The 24,756-nt window shown below is 34.9% G+C and overlaps 1 protein-coding gene across 1 annotated transcript in view; it reads left to right on the top strand.

Annotated features, from left to right (window-relative positions):
• The first annotated feature begins 2,186 nt into the window (after nucleotides 1–2,186).
• Nucleotides 2,187–24,756, top strand: part of LOC128550359 (protein mono-ADP-ribosyltransferase PARP14-like) — a 37,570-nt gene continuing 15,000 nt past the window's right edge. The window contains exons 1-15 of the mRNA XM_053529283.1: nucleotides 2,187–2,355; nucleotides 3,839–4,003; nucleotides 7,663–7,905; nucleotides 9,789–11,447; nucleotides 12,330–12,619; nucleotides 13,355–13,523; nucleotides 15,431–15,552; nucleotides 16,307–16,549; nucleotides 16,889–17,110; nucleotides 17,441–17,549; nucleotides 19,618–19,769; nucleotides 20,700–20,918; nucleotides 21,373–21,591; nucleotides 22,086–22,176; nucleotides 22,983–23,059. Of these exons, the coding sequence (XP_053385258.1) occupies nucleotides 2,328–2,355; nucleotides 3,839–4,003; nucleotides 7,663–7,905; nucleotides 9,789–11,447; nucleotides 12,330–12,619; nucleotides 13,355–13,523; nucleotides 15,431–15,552; nucleotides 16,307–16,549; nucleotides 16,889–17,110; nucleotides 17,441–17,549; nucleotides 19,618–19,769; nucleotides 20,700–20,918; nucleotides 21,373–21,591; nucleotides 22,086–22,176; nucleotides 22,983–23,059 (4,008 nt within the window). The 5' untranslated portion in view covers nucleotides 2,187–2,327. The remainder of the gene's footprint in view (nucleotides 2,356–3,838; nucleotides 4,004–7,662; nucleotides 7,906–9,788; nucleotides 11,448–12,329; nucleotides 12,620–13,354; nucleotides 13,524–15,430; nucleotides 15,553–16,306; nucleotides 16,550–16,888; nucleotides 17,111–17,440; nucleotides 17,550–19,617; nucleotides 19,770–20,699; nucleotides 20,919–21,372; nucleotides 21,592–22,085; nucleotides 22,177–22,982; nucleotides 23,060–24,756) is intronic.

The following is a 24,756-nucleotide window of genomic DNA, read 5'->3' as shown; positions in this document are numbered from 1 at the left end:
TGATTGAGATGAAATACTTGTCAAGGAAAAGGCATATCCCATCGTTCTGCCGACTTTTCAGTCTAGTGCCGCAGGCATCTCGATTGTGCGGCAGGCATCGTGTGGGCGCAGTCATCTTGAATACTATTGTAGTCAGTAGTACGTGTAATTTTGACCAACTGACATGTATTTAAGAACAAAAATGACACTAACAATGTTGTTAGTCGAGTTATTGTGTAAGACAAATCATCCGAATCCGAACTTTGTAATATAAATATCTATTTTAAGAAGTTGCCAATATTTTTTCTCGCTGCTTTGGGGAATGATACCCGGTCCCTTCCAGTTGGGAAAATCACGTCATTTTGTATCGAATTGGGATGATTTTCTCCTAAAATAACAATATTCAATTACTAAACATTCCCATTTGTAACAATAATGGATGCTTAGTATGTATTGGCCTATCATATTTGTTTACGACGGTAATAAATTTCAATATATTTTGAAATACATTTCTCATGAAAACATAATGGAACCGTACCATGAGAAAACCAACATAGTGCATTTGCGACCAGCATGGATCCGCGCAAGCTGGTCATACATACTGGTCGCTAACGGTTTCTCTACTTGGAATAGGGTTTGAAAGCGAACAGCGCTGGTCTGGATCCGTGCTGGTCGCAAATGCATTATATTGGTTTTTTTATGATGCCGCTCATTTATCTTTCTTCTGTTTCCAAGGGTGACTTAGTATCAGTGTGTACGAAAGATACATGTATATTTGTACGATATATAAGACCCAATGTTTATTTGCATCAATTAAGATGAGAGACATTTGAATCCGCGACTCGAGATGACAAACAAAATTTGTCGTTTATTCCCAACCTGACTTCGGTAACTCTATTTAGTTTGTTCTCGACAAAAAAAAATGGTGGTTCGGTCATATCTTTTATAGTGATTTGACCGGTTATCACAGGCAATAAGAACATAGTCGATATATAAACCGAGTTGGTAATAGTGCAAAGCATAAATAAAATAGATTTAAAGAAAATGGAAAGAAATATTGAATAAGAGAAGAAACAGAAATAACAGCGGAAGAAGGGAACCGAATAACTACATAAACTAGAGAAGGGAGGATAGACACAACATAATTCAAAACTCTAAAAATGAAAATAGCAGATTGTAGATGGTTGATGAAGTAAGCTTGGATACCTTAATCTGGATAACTGAACTATTTTTTTTAGCTATAAGCGCTAGGTGATCAACGGATTTTTAAATAGATGGAATATGGATAGCTGGAGAACGAGTTAGAAGAAAGTTATGTTTTTTATGAAAATTAATACATATTCTTAAAAAAAATCTTAATCTCCAAGCTTGGGTGTTGGCATTATATAATGATTCCAGTTTGTAAACGGTGTAGATAAAAACACATAACTTGACAAAAATGTATTGTTTAGGATAGGCGTATACCTATTAAATCCAATTACATGCGTAAATTAAAAAGGTTAGACCTAAAAACAAGATATGTTTGATGCACTTTACAAATTAAAGTGCAAAATTGCTATAGACATTTTTTTCTTTTATATTATTGTTTATTCATATGCCCATTCACTCAAGATCTTGTGCATGTAATTCTAACCCATCTACCTTATGTTCAATATCATAAATGATTTATCTAAAAGGGAGATAATAATTTCAATTATTGTTATGTAAGTTTTACCAAATTGCCTCCCTTTTGATAAAAATGTGAATTTCATAAAACTTTGCTGGGTCTATTTTAAATCGCCGATGGCAGGGAGAAATCAATGACAAGTCAACGCAGCGTAAATAAAATATAAAAGAAAATAGTGGCTCTTTAAGACAATAGATATTTATATAGCTCGTACATGTTTGAATAAATGCGTTATGTTTCTATAACAGTTCATTTTCACAACACATTAAACTTTGTAAAATTTATAAACATGCACATTTAGTGGTCTGTCTTATCGTTATATTTCATTGGATGTTTTAATCATGACTCGCTAACAAATATGTTTGAAGTTGTGATCATTTATGAGCCAAATTGCTTTATAAGCAGACTTGAACAAAATTCTATTTTAAATTATAACACTTTGACAGTTTTATCTCGTACGTATACTTGAAGTATTCTTCTTTAAGATTTAACCACTTTAATCAACTATACCCGGTCTAAAACTACATGTTTAAATAGTAGGTATTTATCGATAACTATTTTCAAAACATTACTTCCTTGTCTGGAAATCTAAAAAATACGCTGTTCCGTTCGATTGATCGATCAATACATTGAATAGACGTATATTCGGTTATAGGTTTAAGTATAAAATGATTGAACTCGGATGAGGAAGAGTTTTAGAAATATGGCCGGTAAGTTGTTTTCATTTATTACATGTTTTTAAGCGATCTGTTAAATGGAATAGATTTGGTAATTCCATAGTATTCAGATATCTGTTACTGGTTCGGAAATACAAAATGGGTAAAACTTATTTACTTAAAGCCGTTAGAATAAACAGACTTCTTTGTTTTGTTTTATATATCGGCAATTGCTTATATTTTGATCTTACAATTTCAATTAAAATCGCTGTTTTTATCAAAACGTTGAGATGTCCTATATTTCGGTGACATTTCGATCGTTTAACTGTTAAACACTAGTCATAATTAATACGGTTAAATCATTAACAACCAAACAACCTGATCAATATTTATCTATAAACGGAGTAATTGAGATTTTCCTTATATCGCAAGATATTTTCTTAAAATCTTATGAATTCGTTTATCAAGCTAACATTGGGACCAGGGACCTCCCTGGCCGAGTGGTTAAGATCGCTGACTTCTAATCACTTGCCCCTCATCGATGTGGGTTCCAATCTCACTTGGGGTGTTGAATTCTTCATGTGAGGAAGCCATCCAGCTGGCTTACGGAAGGTTGGTGGTTTTACCTAGAAAAACGTCTATTCATTCTATGTTTAGATATTTATACAAAAAAAAAATATGAAAGGTAATCAGCTAAAAACGGTCACATAAAGAGTTAACTGTACTCAATAATTTAATTGTAATTATATATTTTTGCACTGAGTGAGAACTACAGAGTCTTTATATATTTTTGGTATGAATGCAAAAAATGTCTTATGTCTTCCTTTTTAAATATCCGTTAATTGATATATATATCTGTTGATCAATATAACAATACGCCTTGTAAATAAACCAATGATTTCTCAAAAGAATTTTGTTGTAATCGGAAACTGTTGTTAAATGAAGGGCTTTAAGTGTTAATATTAATGTTTACTAACCTTTAACCTGCTAAATTTCTAAAATGGACTGGTCCATCATTCAATTTGGGCAGTACCATTTATTATTTGAAGGGATGTTCGCTGAAAATTTACTGACTGAAAAGCGAACAGTGCAGACCATGATATCAGCTGCACGAAATGTGCAGGCTGATCTTGGTCTGCACTGGTCGTAAAGGCAGAATCACTTGTCGCCAGCAGGCTAAATGTTGCCTATTCGTTTTGTTTTCATTGGGTGTAACATCGCACCAGCATAATTATTGGCCATATGGTGAATCTCAAGATTTTAAGAGTGGACCGATGCACGAGCCATCGACCTTCCTTACGACAGCTGGATGGTATCCTCACATGAAAGATTTCTACACCTCTAACCGGATTTCGAACCAACAGTGGTGAAAGGCAAGTGATTAAAATCCAGCGACCGTAACCGCTCCGCCGCGTTATTATAGCAAGTTGAAAGCAACGGTGGAGAGAAAAACTGGAAAATTTCTACACGGCAACTTGACAGACATGAAAAGTCATTTTTCTCAACACGTTTAATTGTGCTATTTATAAATTTTCAGAAACCAGTAAAGGAAAGTTGGTAATCGTTGAATGGGAGGTGTCCGGGAAAGAAGTAGACGAAAAAAGACTGAAAACTTTCATCAAGGCAAAATCAAATGCAGAACCGATTATCAGTCTCGGCAAATACAGGAGGATAGCACTTCTAGAGTTCAAAGAAGACAATGGTCTGTTTGTTTGTTTGATTGTTTGTTTGTTTGTTTGTTTTTGAAACGTCATATTTCAACATTGATTGCTCTTGTAATGGGGGTTGTTAATTTAACTTGATTCCGCGTCAGCATTAAACTTTTATCTTTCAGGATCGCAAATACAAGCAGCGTAGAATACTTACAACTTTGTTTGGAACCACACTCTACTCAAAAGCAAAGTTAAACTTTAATTTTAAGACGAGTATGGTATTATGCTTTCAACCTAGGTTTGATCAGGTGATGTGTCATTCCCTAGACTACCCTTCGTTTCTAAACTTTATTTTCTTATTCCTTTTGCTCCATCAAAACTAAATCATTTATCGGTTTATCAGATGATACAGAAACAACAAGGATATAGGACTGGGCAATGGTTACTCAGTTTTCAGCTTTAGAAATGAAGTTTTTCTCATCAGTTGACATTGGAACTAAAGTCGAAGTCGAAGTGTCTTATCCGTCTGAAACCACATTTATACACGAACTCATCCTTTGAAATAGATGTTGCGTTTCCTGTATGATTCGGTAGCAAATTGTCTAAATCATGAATAATATATAAAAGACAACATCATTAGCATGTATCTCTTTCATATATACCGAACAATACACCATTTTTACCAACAATCTACCTGCCCAATGTATGTTCTACCGTACTGTCCCTTACGACTGGATACTTGTAATATTCTCAAAAAGTTGTCTCCCCTTAACAAATGAATGCCATTTGGAATGCAATAAAAGTAAACAGTCACTGAAAACTACGTCTTCAAACTACTACTACATAGCTGCCATTTTAGCACTGGGAAATATTACGAACGTGGCCCCTCGATGCATTCTTTTACCGGAATCGAATGTATATGTAAGTAAATATGCAACTGTTTTGTAGAGTGGTATACATGTTTTATCAGTTTATATGCTGCTCAATTCAGTTTTCATGTAAAACGACACTTTCTTCCTATGAGCTGGTGGTGTTTGAAGTTTTTTTTCTCTCAAAACATGGGGCTAACCGATAAGGCAGGTTGGCTTATAGGCGAGGCGCACCTCTTTAGTGTTCAGCTGTGGTGCGAGCTGTATATGGACCTTCCCCTCGTAGCATATTATTAGGTTATTTAACATTGTTTTGTACAATACGGAGATATATTTGGACGAGTACCCAGCTAAGAAAACCATATTGGACGAGGCTTTATTCTGTATCTATTTTATTTTAGTTTAAATTAAAAATGATTCTTCTGCCCTCCTGATTTCAAGACGCAAAATCAAACTCTGTACATAGAGCGCCTACTTCACCTAATTAACATTCGGAACATTTTCACGCGTTTCAGGCTTTATCGTATGTTTAACATGGGACTTTCTGAACCGTCCAAATACGGAAAAATACAGGGTTTTTTGTACGCACGTACGTCCAGTAAGGTAATATATTGTACGGTCACGTGTTGCAAATGGATGTTCACGACTGAATAGATAAAATAGCAATAGAATAAATGTAGATATTGTTCCCTATGATTGTGTAATAAGATGTTACCGCACTTTCACAGGCGGGACTGGTCAAGACAAAAACCGATTTCAATTTTCTTATGCTGATGATCGGGATAGTGTCTATAGGGTGAAAGCTTTACCCAGACCTGTATAACAGTAGCTCTACATGATCAGGGACTCGGCGGGATAGCCTTAGTTATGATTTGGGCCATACCAAAACAATCGAATTTAAAGGCGCAAACTATCAAAATGATACTATTTTCCTGTAGCACTACCGCATACCCCTCGAAACGGAATTACACATATGCAAGATGGAGCGATCAGTCGTACAGCCAGAGGCCTCCAAAGATTCATACAACCTTACAATGTTAATTTGTTGCCTTGATTTTCAAAGTCTCCTGCTATGAACCTTATAGAGCATTTTGGGATAAACTCGACAGGAGTGTACGGCGTTTCCAACAGCAACCACAAAACGTACACGAGTTAGAGGCTGGTTATAATTACAAAATGGCAAAACATTACTCAAGCGCTAATACGACCATACATTCAGTTCATGCGCCAGAGATGTATCGTTTTACTTTGAGCCAACAGCGGTCAAATAAGATATTGACTGTCAGAGGGTTGCTGCAAGAATCTATTGAGACGTCAATTTATCATGAAATTTCTTAAAATTTTGCATTTGCATTAAAATGTTTAATATATTCATATTGTTTTGTTGTTTATTTCAGAAAAAAATTGGTTCACATATAAAATTTATATAGCTAGTTTTACCCGAGGTCCAGAAGTTTTGTTCAGTATATATATATGTATACATATACTCAGTATATATGAAAAGTAATGGACATATTTTGCATTGCCGTACTTAAAGAAGCTTATTTGACGATTTAAAAGTGATCGATAAAACTATGTGTACATTGGGTGGAAAACATTTGCTTGTGCACCCCTCTCCTTTTTTTTTTGGAGTGGGGTGGGGAGGTGTAGGGTACACTTAGATTTGCCCTTACTTGCCCGTATGTCTGTCTTTCCGTCTGTGCATATCTCAAAAAAGTACTAGACCCAGAATCATCAAACCTCACAGAATCGTTATTCAGTATGTGGAGTTGTGCACCTGGAGTTTTGGTGTGGGTTTCACCAGAGCTGTGGCCCTTGCTTGGTCGAACTTTGCATAAAAAAGGCCTAAAGGAATATGTCCCATGTATCTCGTAAATTATTTAACATAGGATTGTGAAACATTACATGAATATTATTTAGCATGTGGAGATGTGCACCTGGGTTTTTGTTTTGTTTTAGATTTTACTCAGCTAGACAGGAGTAATGGTTCTTGACTTAGTAAAAAGTACATATACAGGACTTAAAAGTTTGTGTTGCATATATCTTAAAAACTATTTGACCTAGACTAGAGTCATGAAATCTTGAAGGAACGTTATTCAACATGTGAATTTGTGCATCTGAGTAATTATTGTAGTTTTTGGAATTCGCTTTGCAATGCCAGAGTTATGGCCCTTAACTCAATCAAAATATGCATTAAGGGCATTAAAATTGTGTGTCCCACGAATCCCAAAAATAATTTGACTTAGAGTCAATAAACAGCAGAGGATTGGTATATAGCATGTGGAGTTGTGCATCTGGGGTTCTTATTTGGATTTTACCCAGTTAGACTAGAGTTACAGTCCTTGACTTAGTGAAAAATACACAAAAGTTCTTAAAACTTTGTGTTGACTATATCTTAAAAACATTTCACACAGAGTCATGAAACTATGCATAGTGACAGGAAACGGGCGCAAGTAATTAATGTAATTAATTTTGAAAAGCACCAGAAGAAAATGTGAAATGTACCTAATTAAAAGCGCAAGTTCAAATAGTGCACATTTTGAAATAGTTAACCGAAATCCACAAAAAAAGAAAGAATTGTGCACGTCCTTTCCTTCATCAATCAATTTGTAAAGGAATAAGATATCTTTAGCAATCGGAACGGGGTTTACTTCTCTCAAAATCGGTTTGAATGTCATGCCTTATTTTACGCTTAGAATCGTTGCTATAGGTCATACTGAATTGTTAAGTCAACCCGAATGATAAATAATCGCTATCGTTCCTATTTATGATGTAATTTATGATGTCATAATCTATAGCATTATCTATCATGTAATGTGTGATGTAATTTTCCACTTTAGACGTGAACTTCTTGCGCAATCAATGGAAATCCGGCGACTTTTGGACTATAACAAATATCTGCGTGGTTCCAGAGACAAAGATGGTAAAAGTAACAAATTTACCAAAGAATGCAAGTAGAAGAGATGTGAACCATTACTTTACAAATGAAAATATGGTCAATTTGAAGCTCGATGTTGATGTCATGGAGAAATACTTCCACCCTGAAAAAGGCTTTTGTGTGCTGAACTTGTCGTCTTCATCCGGTATGCTTTTATTCCTTCCTGGTCTGTAATTTAAATGTCTATTAATTCAATCAATTTGATTGGTTTAGCCGAGACGTTCTTACATTGGTGAGTCGCTTTAATATCATTGTTGTATTTATGCGCGTATTTCAGTGTTGCATCAGTGCCAAAATCGCCGACAATAAAAATATTTTTAAAAAGACGGCGATAATTTTCTTATAACTTTCTTATTTCTGAACGAAACTTATATGTATGATCACTCGTTTTCATTGTATTTAGATCATTTTCTGTCCGAAGATTATATTTTCAATTGAAGATTTGTGGGTTCACTGTCTGTCTAACTGACCCTAATGCCAGTCTTAATGTTAATGTTACGCGCAAATAACCAGTTTGCAATTACAAGGGCTGTTCGATATGTGTTGTGCTTGCACGTGGATCTCGTGTGGAGCGCCATCCTCGTGGCTTATCGCTGAACCACCTGTTAGAGCTATTCATAAGCAATAAATCGATACTAGATTTTACATGTACGTGATGAGGAAAAGGAGGTTTAATTTTGATTTAAAGAAAGGCACTAATTAGATACTGTGTTAAAATGGTGAGAGCGCGAATCGACAAATCATCGGAAATACGAGGTAAAACTCGGACATGCTTCCACAGAAATTTATGAAGAAATTGTGAACATATATGATGACAGTGCAATGTCATATAGAAGTGTTTGTAGATGGGCTAAACGGTTTGCTTCTGGCAGGGAGGCTGTTGAAAACAACCCTAAAAGTGGACGTAAGGTCAGCAGCAGTACCAAACTCGCAGAAGTTAAAATAAGGGAACTGCTAGAAGAAGATTCGCGGTTTACTGTTCGTGAATTAGTACAACTAACAGGTGTTTCGTTATCAACAGCTCACTTTATTCTGAGAAAGAAGTCTCACGCTTGGAAGATTTCTGCTCATTGGATTCCCCATATTCTATCAGACGCTCAAAAACGGTTACGTGTTAACTGTGCCAGGAAATTATTGAAACTGTGCAAAAAAATGGAGAAAAACAACTTTTCCGAGATTGTGACTAGAGACGAAACGTGGATTTACTTTTATGAACCCTGTCGTAAAATGAGTAATAGAATTTGGGCTACGAAGTCAGACAAAAGGCCTTGCATTGCTAAAAGAACAATGAGTCTGCGTAAAAATGTTGTACGCCATTTTCTTTACTGCACGTGGTCCTGCAATACAGGTACCAGTACCAAAGGGAAGGAGTATCAGTGCAAGGTTTTACCACGACAAGGTTTTGAAAAAAAAACTGAAAAAGAACTTTTGTAAAGTTCGCGCTAAAAGTGCATTGAAGCACCTAAAGCTGCTTCACGACAATACGCCATCACATAAGGCAACACTTGTGACAGATTATTTGCATAAACAGCGCGTGACCGACTGCCACATCCTCCATATTCGCCAGACTTGGCAGCATGTGATTTCTTTTTATTCCCTAAGTTAAAGAAAATGCTTGCTGGAAGAAAATATTCTAAGAGGAATTCAGTTGGTTCTTCAATATACCAGTGCCTAATGTGTATACCTCAAAAGGACTACATCCGGGCCTTTCATATATAGATAAGAAGACTGAAACTTTGTATTCTAGCCAACGATGATTACTTTCAAGGGATGCATGTGAAATAAGTAAGATTTACTTTGTTATATAAGATTTATAACATGAGTAACAATACATATCGAACAGCCCTCGTAGCGCAATGATTTGTAAATTTGGCAACCATATTTACATTTGTTATATGCGCAGGGAAACTGCTTTTCTGTCTACGCCATTAATATATGGCTGATATCTTCCTATAAAATTAATATTTCGTATGAGGAATAGAACATGCTGTATATTTTTGATATTTTAAATAATTTATGATATTACAGATGCAAAACGTGCCTGTAGGGAGTACAAAAAGTTTAAGGAGTTCAGGAAGTGTCAGCTTGCTGTAGAACCATATTACGGGGAGTTAGAAACTCTGACTGAATTATCTACAGGGAAGGTTGAAGAAATCAAACCAATCACTGTTGACAATATTGATAATATGAAGATGAAGTTTATGAAAGATTTCTGTAAAGTTAGCATTGAACAACAGTTTAAATCTGCTTGCGCTAACATCTTTTGGGCTAGAGAAGGAAGAAATAAAGTCGGATTGAAATTTGATTGTGAACACAATGATCTGAGGCAGGAACACGGCAGAGCATGGGAAAAGAATGTAAGACAGCTGTTGCAAAATATATTGGATGATATAGTCGTTGTCAGAAAGAACCTTTCGGCAGGAGTCTGGGATAAGGTACAAGAAGTTCTCATAAGCTTTCCGTTGGACTCTGTCTTAATTGATGAAGAAGCAGATGAATATAGACTGACCATTGTTGGACATAAAAAGGATTCAGCTATTGCGAAACTCGAAAAAGATATTGACGCTATACAACCTCCTAAACCAATCGTAAAGAAAGATGTTACGGTCAGCAACAAAATCAAACTTGCTGCATTTGCTGATCTCCAAATAGGTGATACCGTAGGTGGAGTAACTGTAGATTGCCAAGTCAGTGCAGGAGTTATCAGAATACATGGCGATAAGGAAACTATAGATAAAGCGGAAATTGAAATTTTGGAAATTTTAAACCAGATAGTTGTGGAGTCGTCTAATTTCAGTTCAAAAGAAGCTGCAAATATACTGATTACTCCGCTAATGCGTGATAAGATAGAATCACGCAAAGATGATCTTGGGGAGAGATGTGGCTACCTGATCGAAAAGGACACACTTTATGTTTTCTCAACCGGTCAAGCAAATTTAGAAAAGTTTGAAAAGAAAATAAAGGCACTCATAATCGAAGAGGATAAGACACTGCAAGGAAAGGTAGAAAACGAAAGCACTTTCAAGGCCAAAATTAAAGAAATTGAAGACATATACACCCCCTACGTAAAATTGACCTCCAAAGTATCCAAAGAAAATGTAGTGATACATATTGTGTGTGGTAAAGATTATTACGGTCCTGTATGCAATGACATTAATGAAAAGGTTGAAACATTACTTGTCACAAAAGAAAAAATCAACATTTCTCCTCATATCGTAAAATATATTCAGAAAAAGTCCATTGGAAATATTCATAAGAGCATCAAACAAAATGGGCTGCCAAAAGATGTTTTTGAGAGCGATGCGGAAAAAGTTGTCCTACATGCCAAAGGAAACACAAGGGTCAGACAGCAAGTTGTAGGTATTGTTCAGACGGAAGCTAAGAAAATTCAAGCTTCATGGAGACAAATAGAAAAAGAAGGAATTCATGACTATTTTGCTGATGGTGAGGGATACAACTTCCTTCTGAATGAAATTCCGAAACATCAGTGTGAATTTCGAATAGCGACTCAGTATGAAATGAAAAACGAAGATATGCATTGTATTGTTACTCTAGAAACGGGACAAGCCCTTTTTGTTGGAACAGGAACGCTTGAAAACCCAAACCTCCCGGTTGATGTTATTGTTAATGCAGCAAATACAAAGTTAGAACATAGAGGTGGTCTTGCTGCAGCTCTTGTAAAAGCAGGTAAGAACTGAAAACAAACGCCTGCAATCACCAGTTCTGCTGTACACTCAAATGCCTTGGCATCATTATTTGTTGAACTGAAATATGAACATAATTTAACACTGAGCAGTTATAGGAGAGATCGCCCTGACGTCACGCATCAACACCTGTTTATCTGGTGGTGGGCAAAACAAAATGTTTTTACATCGTTTGTGTGTGGGATCGGAATTTTCAATTTTTAATAACTTTTTCGTTCATTTATGGATTTTAAAAATTCAAAAAGTTTTGAAATGCTTACGATTTTCATATTTTCTTATTTAAATATTTTTGAAAACGAATAACCGTTTTAAATGACATATGATTTTAATAGCGGCGTAGCGATGCTCCAAACTTTTAGAAAAAGCACTGTAAGTTAAGCGTCCATAGTTAATCCACTTTATATCAAAATAATAATTAAAAGTTATCAATTAATTGCTTGTTTTATATCCTTTCCATTGATCAATAAATTATTGATATCATTTGTGTTTTAAGAAAGTTTAAGCCGTTAGAAAAACATCACTGTTAACAAAAAAACATAGACGCTCGGCGTCTGCCCACCCGATCTTTGTCTTATCAGTTCTAAAAATAGAATATACAACGGATTTGTATACAAACACGATCTCTCCTATTTCTTCTTTGTTAAATACTTGGAAAATAAATACTGAAAATGGAAAATGGCTAATATATCGGTGATATTTAGTCTTAACCTTTTTAATTGTTTTAACACATATCATACAAACAAGTGCCGATCAACACTTTTCATAGTAATAATACTTAAAATATTAAAGCTAACTGATGACTAAATTCTTTTTAAATTCTGAAATATGATCAGAAATGAAAATGCTAACTTGTCTTTTAATGAAGGTGGAAAGTCTATTCAAGACGACTGTACCGACTACATCAATAAGAATGGCGAATTACAGCCTGGAGATATCTACGTTGGTTCGGCTGGAAAATTACCTTGCCAAAGAATTATCCATGCTGTTGGACCTGAATGGAAAGGTGGAAATAGTAACGAAGATGAGATTCTACAGACCGTGGTTGAAAATACTCTTGAAGCAATGAACAGAGACAAAGAATTCATTTTACGCTCGTTGGCTTTACCATTAATTAGTGCTGGTGTGTTTGGATATCCTCGGTCAAGGTCGGCAAAAGTAAGCTAGTCATTTATGAAGTTCAAACAAAACCCAGTTACACCACTATGTTTACCTTAAAAAAGTCTTGCTGGTTACTGTCTCCTGAAATTTAAAGATGTAAAATGCTAGTATTTAATTATTAGTTCTTGATCTAAATCAACAAAGTCCTCTTCAAATATACAGATTTGACTGTACAAATGTTGATGCACGGCAACAACTCACTGTTACATAGAGCTACAGTCACAATTAATATCATGTGTTATAATAGATATCAGTTAAGAACTAAAAGTTGTTTAATGGCATCGCACAGTCAAACTGTATTTACCCTAGTATACAATAATCATTGTGTAGTATTTTTAACCTTACAACCTTACAACCAATACTGTTTATACACTCAAAATTAATGTAAAGATATTTTATGTTTGTCTGAATACTGTGTGGTACTTGAAATATAACTTTCAATACCCATTTGACTTTTTTCTGTTGCGAATTGATGAAGTTAAACAATTAGGTCAGATAATTGTTAACCTACACATTATTTCAAATAAATGTTCCAAAGCAGACACAAATGTAAAGTTCTCTGACGTTTTGATATAAACTATAATGTACGATATAATATACTAGAAGTATAATTTATTTTATTATTTAATCTGTTTGTCTGTTTAGTGTTTTCTTTAATGAAAATGTGTAATTTATTCTGACGTTGGCATTTTATTGCAAACTAAATTAAGATATTCATTTTCTACATTTCAGATGATACTGGACACCATGAAAAACAAGTTAAAGTCCACTCCGAACGTACGAGAGATATATTTCTATGACCCAAATCCAGACATCGTGAGAACAATACAGAAACAAATGCATAGTGTCTTCGGAGAAAAATGTTTTCATTTGCCTGTGCGAAACATTGGTGTTGGAAAAGGTATTGCTGCAACTTTGTCTAACAGCTGTAATACAAGTTGTGCCATTAGCATAATCATAATATACTAATAAGATCTATATATCTTCTTTAGTATATATATATATATATATATTAGGGGGTTTAACCGTGAGATCGACACAAGTTTATTTCCTACGGCAACTTACTGGTTGTTCATGGTAGGGAAAGAACCCAGTTGCTTCTTCTGGCATTATATCGGGTATTTGTGGACACCGCAGTAGTAAATGTGTCACCGGAATCCCGTAAGCCAGCTGGAAGACTTCCTCCCATTAAAAAAATCTATCCCCTAAGTGAGGTTTAAGATAATGGCCGTTTAGTGGCAAGTGATACGAAGATTACGAGCTTAACCACAGAGGACCCTGACTTTCGGACGTAAGTGAGCTCATGAGAGCAAGAGTACTTACATTGCCATGAGTAAACAAAATCATACATACTGAACAAATGAAAGAATGGCATTAATTCTACTCTTCGTGAATCTGAAAATAATTCACCATTTATATTCAATTTTAGGATCGAAAATGTATCTTTTATTGTTTTATTGTATGTCATAATTTTAACTGCCTTCTTTTTTAGGATTTATCTGCACTTCATCTGTTGAAAGGTAGAAATGACACGCTTAAAGAATAATTTATTGTTACAGTAAGCAATACTCAAAAATGAAACAGGGACATTACATATTAATATTTTGGCGTGTACATGTTCTTGTTAAGAATTTTAAGATACTTACTTAACGTGTTACTCAATTTCTGTGATAAATAAGCTGAAAAAAATAGCATGAAAATACTTGTATTGAAGTTTCTTTCATTCACAAAGTAAACAAAAGGCTAACTGGCATTAATAAATGGATACAAAATGAGTCTATGTTACGACTTTAAAAAGTCAAAAAGTTTTTCATCACATAATCTTCAGTATTTTATTCTTCATGCCATAAAAAGAAGCTATAATTCATGGATGTTGGAGCTTTTCAATGTACGAGTAAAAGATTCATTTTGATAGAAAGTTGAGTATTGAACATATCGGACATGGTTGATATTGAGTAGAAATGAGCAAGAAAGCGTTGTCAAACCATTGTGATTAGAATACCAATAAAATGAAATCTGTCTATAATTAAGCAAAACAAATAAATAACGTATGTGACGCTAACTCAGCTTAATGAGAAAAAAATACATAAAAAACATTTCTTCGTGTCTTTTTTTAAATTGATGGCTATTTGTGAAGAGACTAAATCGACAGTCTGAGCATTGTTCAAAGTTAAAGACAAATGATTCAAGGTAAAATGTCTTTGTTATGAACAATTCTCTAAGTTAGACTGTCTATAAACTTTTATGTGGTAGTTTAAATGAAAAATGCCTAATGCTACAATTTGTCTTTTGATTGTTTAAACTATTGAAGTTGTTAGATAGTCATTGCTGATAAATATGTGAAACAATTTCACTTAAATACTTAATAACCACATATGTATTTTGATTAATATACACAAGAGAAGCAATGAAACACTCACTACACATCGAGGTGACATCGAAATTTCCCTTTCTGATAAGGAGAAAAAGATATTGAATTGGAATCATCGTGTGAGATTATTTTTGGAATATGATTATTCGTAGTCATTTTTTAAAAGATGATTTATCTCTTAGATAGTAAAGATTTGCCTTAGTAATTTTTTGCCTTCTTGCAGCAGAATAGGTTTGTAATTCGTAGCATTGCATATTTTAGTTCTTCAGTGAAATGCTGTCTAACATGTGTGTATGTTTACGAACTTAAAAGTCACGTGATAGCTCCAGTATGTAAGGTACAAACTTAAGTATAATATGTTAATTAATAAAACACAGAATATCAATGAATGCGAAAAGATATCTTATAATTTACAAAATATCTTATAAAATCTACAGGGACGATGACAAAGTTTGCTGCGTCAAAACACTTCAAACTTGAAAGATTTGGTACAAGAACTTTACCGCTCCCGGGCGGTACGAAGATCATCATTAAATGGGGAGATCTTCAAACCACTGCGGTGATTACTTTTCTCTGTATATCTTTTTCCATTTATTTTATAAAACAGGAAGAACTATATCAGGCTTCACCTCATAAACTGTACATAATTATCAATTTGATATATATTACAAATATCTAATGATTCAATCAATAGGATTGGTTTAGCGGAGACGTTCATACACCGATGAAACCCTTTCGTCAGCTTTGTTTCATTGTGTAAACCATTGCCAATTGTGTACGTAAAATAGCGGAACTTTGTTAATTCTGAATTAAATATTTGAGTGTTAGTACTCATTTGTTAGTTAGGACATTTTTATCCAATGATTGTAGTTACGATTTGATTAAAGTTGGTTTTGGTGTTTATGATGCAGGAAGTGAAATTATGAAAATAGAAAAATCGGTGTGGAAACATGTTTACTTTGAATTATGTAGATTAAATCATATGCTTGTACAAACCTTGACGAGTGACACACATATTGAATATCATCCCATACACACATGCATGAACACCAGAAAAAAATTCAATCCTATAATTAATTTATTGTTTAATTATTACTAATTTGTGTTCCAGCAATACTGATTTAGTATTGTAAGTGTGATTACTGAGGTTGTATGTGTTTGTTGTGAGGGGACAAATTTTCAAGTTGTTAGCAATTGACAAAGTTTTAAAATTTTTAAGGTAGGATGACTTCTATTGGAATGACTAATTGACTTTTTCAAAAAATCACAGTTATCTAAGCAAAAATCGTACTTTCTCTTTTAAATAACTTCAGGCGGAAGTATTGGTAAATGCAACACCAACAGCTCCTTTACCATCAGGAAAGGTCAGTGACGGCTTGAAATACGCTGCTGGAGTGGGATTTGCTATGGAATCAGAATGTAATAAGGCATTTAAGAAAGTATATCCAGGTGGCAACGTCCCTGATGGCATGATGGTTCAAACTAAAGCAGGAAGAATACCTTGCAGTGAAATCTACCACCTCAAAATTGACAACAACAAATCATCTGGATGCAAAGTAATTATTGCCAAAACATAAAGTATTTTAAAACGCCAATTAATATTTGACAGATATGGTTTTATGAAAGTTTCTTCATTGATAATACGAATGTTTGCGTCCCTATTCTCATCATTGAAGTCTGCGTTGCTGAAATATGCGTTTCTCCTGCTAAAGTTTTGACTTTGTTTCTCTTTGTACAAACAAAATGGACACGCTTTGATTTTGTTTGAAAAAATGCAGCGGGACGACTCAATTTAATTATTCGCTTCTAAACATTAAAGTGTGAAGCTTCAAAACGCTGGCAAAACTGTAGAGTGACTCAAAATAATTTATGAATTATATCAAATAATATTTCAGTCTCTTGCTGGCTACATTACGACCTGTCTAAAAGAAGCTGTGAGACAGAAAAGAACAACAATTGCGTTTCCTACGATTGGTACTGCGGACTGCGATTACCCTGGAAACGAAGTTGCTCTCGCCTTCATACGAACAATTGGAGAATTCATGCAGCTGCATATAACATGTTCTCTAACTGAGATTACTATAGTTATCTACAAGACAGACATTGCTACCACATCGGTAGGAATACATTTCCTAGTCTTTCATATGCACATCAGCTCGTCTGTTGGTTTATCAATGTTTTATCAAAGCTTCTGCTTTAACTGTTAAAGATTACACACGACGTGAATGTGTTCGATTCATGTAAATTACAAGCACTAGCTATATTTAAAATATACGAATACCATACATTGTTGCCGACAGTTTATGAGAAACAAAACTAGATGCGCAGCGGCCAATAATGGATTTGTTTCAGTATAAGAAAATTCAACATGCCGCATTTGTATTTGTTTGAATAAGTTGTAATTGAAGTTACCAACAAAGCTAAACGGTTACTAATGATGCTTACAGGCGTTCGAAGTAATATTGGAGCAGTTGTATAGCCAAAGGCCACATAGACTGATTGCAGACATAGAAGAAACTGTGGAGACGAAAGATGGTGACAAAGTAGAAGTAAAGGGTAAGACCTTTTCAAATTAGTTTTCATTTATTAAAACATTCGCGTTTAAAATGCTATGTATATAAAATTCTGATTTCTTATAAATCTAAATTTTACGGACATTCTGACTAACACCTATAGATCTATACAAAATGATCCACATTCTGAAGTACAAATTCAGTGAAAAGGTATTTGAAAATATACATAGATTAGAAAACGGTTAATTCAAACAGAAAAATATCTTATCAAAGTTTCCTAAATCATTATCATATCCTTTGCAGGTTGCAAGGATGTGTTTCCCAATTCCCAGTATATTCCGTTTCAAAAAAAAATCAGTTATAAATGTACGTGTTCTACTACTAGAATTTTAAGTAGTCAGAAAAATTGTAACTTGATAGCCTAAAAACTTCAAGGAATATTGTTTTAATGTTGCAAACTGGAAGAGTTTATACCATTGCATACTAGTTAACGATCATCTTAAAAAGGTAAATTCGTATGGGAAACTTGCATTTGTAAAGGAAAAACGTTTCACTGACTGATGATGCATGTACAACATAGTGTGTTTCCTAAAGTTAATTGCAGAAAATTCACACCTTTGATTCTGTATAATAGTGATCTTCCACCCCACTGCCAAGTTTTCGTTTCCTTCAAGTCTGTTTAAGATTTCATTGTACCCCTCGACAACAAAGTTGTAAGGGGGGGGGGTATACTGGTTTCAGGTTGTCTATCTGTCTGTCCGTCTGTCCGTCTGTCCGTAGACGCAATCTTGTGCGCACCATCTCTCCTTATCCCCTTGACAGAATTTCATGAAACTTCACACAAGTGATCAGTACCAACAGTAGTTGTGCATGGGGCATGTAAGGTTCTTTTAGAAAAAAAAATTGCAGAGTTATGGGACTTTGTTTTTTTGTTACTATACTATATACATAGACACAATCTTGTGCGCACCATCTCTCCTTATCCCCTTGACATAATTTCATGAAACTTCACACAAGTGATCAGTACCAACAGTAGTTGTGCATGGGGCATGTTAGGTTCTTTTAGAAAAAAAAATTGCAGAGTTATGGGACTTTGTTTTTTTGTTACTATACTATATACATAGACACAATCTTGTGCGCACCATCTCTCCTCATCCCCTTGACACAATTTAATGAAACTTCACACAAGTGATCAGTACCAACAGTAGTTGTGCATGGGGCATGTTAGGTTCTTTTAGAAAAAAAATTTGCAGAGTTATGGGACTTTGTTTTTTTGTTACTATACTATATACATAGACACAATCTTGTGCGCACCATCTCTCCTCATCCCCTTGAAACAATTTAATGAAACTTCACACAAGTGATCAGTAACAACAGTAGTTGTGCATGGGGCATGTTAGGTTCTTTCAGCGACAAAAATTGCAGAGTTATGGGACTTCGTTTCTTGTTAACATACTATGTACATACAGTCTGCATATGCAATCTTGTGCGTACCTAATCTACCAAACCCTTGTACACAATTTAATGAAACTTCACACAAGTGATCAGTACCAACCCTAGTTGTGCATGGTGCATGTTACATTCTTTTAGATAAATATTCTGCATAGTTATGGGACTTTTTTTTTGTTACTATACTGTATACATACAGTCTATATACATACAGTCCACATAATTATGCAATCTTGTGTGCGTCAAATTGCAATGTACTGTGTCAGTGCATGCGGGGGGTACATTCATGACCTTTAGTGATAGCTCTAGTTTGTTTTGTTTCTTGTAAAACATGTTCAATAAAAAAAACTTTGATAGTCTATCTAGTAGGAAATTAAGACGGACATTGTTGAGCCTTCTTACTTTGTAGTATTGAGAGCACTTACTTAATATCACCATTGTGGATATAAAATTTGTTATATCTAAAAATAGTAGAAATGAAAGTTTTTCTGCTTTAAATGACGTCCTGTCGTTTCAACAACAACAAGTTCAGATATAGATTCATTATCCGTCTCGTAACGGTCTGTCTTAAGTACAGTGGCATTCCATGAATCTACAACTATACTACTCTCTATATTGAGAACTATACTAAAGAAACCAATAAAATTTGTTTTCTTGGCCAGTCGATCCTAAGCAAAGACAGCCTTCTCCAAAACGTCCTAGATCAGCTGTGCATAGGAATAGGGATCAAAAACCAAATGAAGGATCGTTTACTATAGATGGTACTGACGGAGCGGCGGTTGATTTAGAAGTAGGAGGCATAGAGAGTTTTAAGGTTTGTTTTGCATACAGAGATTGAAATAAATAAATAATAAATGCATATTTTATAGGTTATTAGATTTGTAAACAAATGACGTTACATACCTAATATGAAATTTGAACGTCAATATGGAAATATATTGACGTATTATGTTCTCTATGGGGAATCAGATGTACAAAATATTTTTTTAAAAGTAATATTTTGAAGAACACGAATAAATGTCCTACCAGGATAAGGTATGAACTTTAAACATAGACTAATAAATGACCAGAAAATGTTGTTAAATTGTAATGTAGTTGACAATAATGATAGATATTCTTTAATTACAAACACTAAGGTAAATAAGAAGTGTCAGTTTCTTGACGTGTTCCAGTTAATCAGAAAGTAATTGTGGTTGAAATCAGTGTAGTTTTAGTATACATCTATGTTGCCATATGATAGGCTATATAAAAGTTTTACAGCAGAAGTTGCTTCAATATTATCCCATATTATTCATGATTTTCTTTTGGTATAAAATTATTTTGATCATGTGAACAATGTGGTTCCAGTTTAACTTAATAGAGTATGTAACAAGATAACATATTAGCACAGGTCTTCCATATCAGATAAGGATAATAATGATAATTTGTAAGTACCAAATGTAACACAAATGTTAATAAAACAGACTGGCCTTGAAGTTACACTTTTCTTAGTCAATAAAGAGAATAACACAGTTATAGCAAAATCATTTGATCTATGGAAATATCTTTAGTACATGTAATCCAAATTCCCACAACGCAGCTTTCAGAAACCACATAATAACCTAAAACAACATTTTTTAATCTTCAGTGAAATATGTAGAAAGTATTAAATTTACAAGATTACCAGAAATAGAACAGAATTTAGCGGAATTCCGTTAGTTCAAAAGAAAGGAGGAAACGAATATTATTTTCTTCTTTGCAATAGGCTGATGTTATTGTTTGTACAACCTCCTCTTTCCCCAAGCTAAACGGTGCAATATCAGCTGCAATCATGAAAGCGGGTGGACCAGATATTCAGAAAGAATGTAACAGATGTTACAAAAGTTACCCGGATCAAGGAGTTGCTGCCACAAAGTCCGGGAAACTTAGCTGCAAGAAAGTGTTCTATACTGTACTCAAAGACTATGCACCCGCGAATGCTAAGGTATATGGTAGTTAGTTCTTTAAGATAAGTACATGCGGCGTTTAAACATTCCTTAGCTACTTTGCAGAGTTTGTTTGACTTGCGTATTCATGTTATTGCTAAGAGTAATTCTTGTTGATTAATAATTTAATGAGGCGCACAGTATTTCTGACATTAATGACAAATAGTAAGGAAAAATAGCCAGGAGGAAAATCCACGTTCCGTGAACGCAGCCTGCTCAAACTGGTTAAACAAACTCCTAACACTTACACACACCAAGAGAGAGTGTATGCGTGCGTGCGTGAGTCGGAGAGAGAGAGAGCCGATCAATTCCAAAAAAAAAACATAACTGGGTGGAAAACACTGGTTTATGTTGTGCACCCAGCATCACTCTTTACCTCCACTGTGTTGCAAAACCACACAACAAAAAAGTGACCCTTGCTAAATTTCTATGTTGTTCTATATTTCATTACAGAATGTGTCAGACTGTGTGCTTAAATGCCTGGAACAGGCAGAGAAAGACCAATTTACATCTATCGCTATGCCAACGTTTGGTACTGGTGGATTTAAATACCCTGATCAAGTGTCGGCAAGTCAGACGTTCGCTGCCATTAAAGAATTTTTCAAGAAGAAACGATCGTACTTAAAATTGGTAGTGGTCGTTATGTATGGCCCAGCACAGCAGACATGTCAGGTAAAACCAAGAAATAGTTATACAAAATCAGCGTACACCTGGTTATGTACGAGTATTATATATTACAGTTTATTTTGACATCCCTCAGACGGTTAGAACAAATGAATAATTGAATTTTGATATAAAGTTATCGATATATCAGGTTATGGACTGAAATTTGTGATATGGTATATTCATTTAAGATGCAACTGTAGTTCTAAAACATATGTTAGGTCTAATGTATCAATTTATTTATTTAGTTAATATAATGTCAATCAATCTATATATCAGATAATGGCGAACAATATCAACAAAAGGGTTTACGGGAAGGGTTATGTGACGTTATCGGATAGGTATGGTACGGAATCCATCAGTGAAATATTGTATTGTAACGTATAGGTCATAGAGGCGATTGTATAATAAAATACTGGAATATAATATAAATCACACTGATACTATAGACCTAAGAAAATTCTTATATTATGACCTATAAGACATATTTTTCTTTATTCTAGACATTTTACCAAGAGGCAGTCAAGTTCTTCACACAAATGAAAGCACCGACCACGACAGTAGCTGTTGTCAATACAGCCCAAGTACAAAATGGTAATAAATATCATCACAAAACTTTACAATGACTTCCGAGAAACACATCGTACAACGTTCATATAATATTTTTGATGAATGTTCTCCAATTTCGGAAACGAAGACTCAGTTCCAATAGAAAAACCAAATAAACAAACAACCTATGGCAGTAGGACAGTGCTTGACTCTTCGTTGACACATAACACCAATAACAAAATGACGTATAAATTACACACATCAAGTTATTAAGTACTGTCTGAAGGCCTATCCTGCTCGTCAAATTTCACTTATCACATGTGCTGTGTTATGTACCTGGTATTTAGTGTTTTCTGGTCATGTTTGAGTTAAGTTAAAGACGCAGACTTTCTCAAAATAAAAATGCATGCACTAGCTGGTCCTGTCAGTTATTCGTATCAATGTCTCATGAGTTCATATCCTTAGTCTAAATATATTTTCATTGATGAAAAAAGTCATACAAACTCGTTTTACTACACCTGATGCCTGCTTCCTCTTGACTTCTGTCTTCAGTCTCTGTGCCAGAATGAAAAAAGATGGAGGCCGTAGTCAAATATATATCTGGCACGGGTTCGAGGAGTCTGACGTTGTAATCCTATATTTCTACGCCTCCAAGTTCTCTTTAAGTACAGATATATTATTTTATGTGTATCACTGATCATTATTTCAGCTGTACAGCAGTGCAGTCTTACTAAATGTTGAAGTGAGCTTCCACTTTCATCCCTAATACGTATAATAAAAATATTTATATTATATGTAACATAATCTGTATTATACATGTTCTTGATTTTACACCCATATTTTCATTACAGTTGGCAATCTTCTTTGGAAAGTACCAAAGTCATCTACATCTCTTGAGATATCATACGGAAATCTTGAGCTGGCAAAGGTATGGTGTTCTGAGTAAAAGTAAATATTCAGATCCTTTGGAAGCAATAAGCAGAAAATCACCATCGGTTAAGCAGTCTCTTCTTAATACCCCAGTCACACATAGGGCGCGGGTAGCTACGTTTAGCCACGGATAGAAACGTAGTAATCCGTATAGATCCGTATCGATCCGTACCTGAGCCGTACCTTAAAGTAGTTATCTGTATCAAACCGTACCAATCCGTATGGCTCAGGTACGGATCGATACGGATTACTACGTTTCTATCCGTAGCTAGACGTAGCTATCCGCGCCGTATGTGTGACTGTGGTATTAGAGATAATAAAATATGCAATACCAGCTTAAGCGAAACATTTAATTGCCTTCATGATCCCAAATGACCAGAAATGATAACAACAAAGGGTTACAGGCAATATTGCAGAATTTTCAAGCAAAGATGTATACATTTATTTCATTGTGTTAGCGTTCTGTACTTTGACTGTTTTAAACACATTCGCTAATTGGACTTCATTTTTTCGCTAAAACAGTAATGATTTTTCATTCTTAAAAATGTCAACCCGTACATTAACTCCGCGTTGTGTTATGAATTATCTAGTCATTTACGAGTATGCAGACTATTCAATGTACAGTATAATGCAGTTTTACCTTGGCCTTTTAATATTAGGACTTGAGAATGTTGTACATATATGTTTCATTACCCCTATTGAACAGGCGGGGCCTCCGTGGCCGAGTGGTTAGAGTCGTTGACTTCAAACCATTTGCCCCTCATCGATGTGTGTTCGAAACCTCATTTGGGGCGTAGAATTCTTCACGTGAAGAAGCCATCCAGCTGGCTTACGGAAGGTCGGTGGTTCTACCAAGGTGCCCGCTCGTGATGAAATTGTGCACGGAGGGGCACCTGGGGTCTTCCTCCACCATTAAAGCTGGAAAGTCGCCATATGACCTGAAATTGTGTCGGTGCGACAATAAACCCAACAAAATAAAAAAATAAATATTGAACAGGCTCGGTATTTCGTGTTACAGCATGGTCCTCATAAAGGTATTTTTATCTTCCTAAAAATTAAGAACGGAACATTTTTATGCGGCGTTGCGTTTATGAGTCTATGGATACGTAACAGTAATAATACAAAAGCACAAATATTTAAACTTGTTTGGTGATAACCCCGTATACTTTCAATCTGCTCTTATAATAGATACAACCCGGTTTATTATATCAACACGGTATACATTCAGACTGATGCTAAATCCATTCGGTATACTTTCAGGCTGTTTTTATATCAACAGTTTACTTTCAGGATGATTTTATGTCAACCCGGTTTACTTTCTGGCTGAACACTTTCAGACTGATGTTTATATCAAACTGGTATACCTTCAAGCTGCTGTTATATCAACACGGTATACTTTCAGGCTGCTGTTATATCAACATGCGATACTGTCAGGCTGCTGTTATATCAAAACAGCATACTGTCAGGGTGCTGTTATATCAACATGGTATACTCTTTCAGGCTGCTGTTATAACAACATGCGATACTGTCAGGCTGCTGTTATATCAAACCAGCATACTGTCAGGGTGCTGTTATATCAAAACAGCATACTGCCAGGCTGCTTTATATCAAAACAGCATACTGTCAGGGTGCTGTTATATCAACACGGTATACTTTCAGGCTGCTGTTATATCATCACGGTCTACTTTTAGGCTG

The sequence above is a fragment of the Mercenaria mercenaria genome, chromosome 17, assembly GCF_021730395.1.
Source record: "Mercenaria mercenaria strain notata chromosome 17, MADL_Memer_1, whole genome shotgun sequence".
Taxonomy (NCBI): Eukaryota; Metazoa; Mollusca; class Bivalvia; order Venerida; family Veneridae; genus Mercenaria; species Mercenaria mercenaria.
Note: the sequence above shows the minus strand (reverse complement) of the source record. Positions and strands in the feature narration are given on the sequence as shown.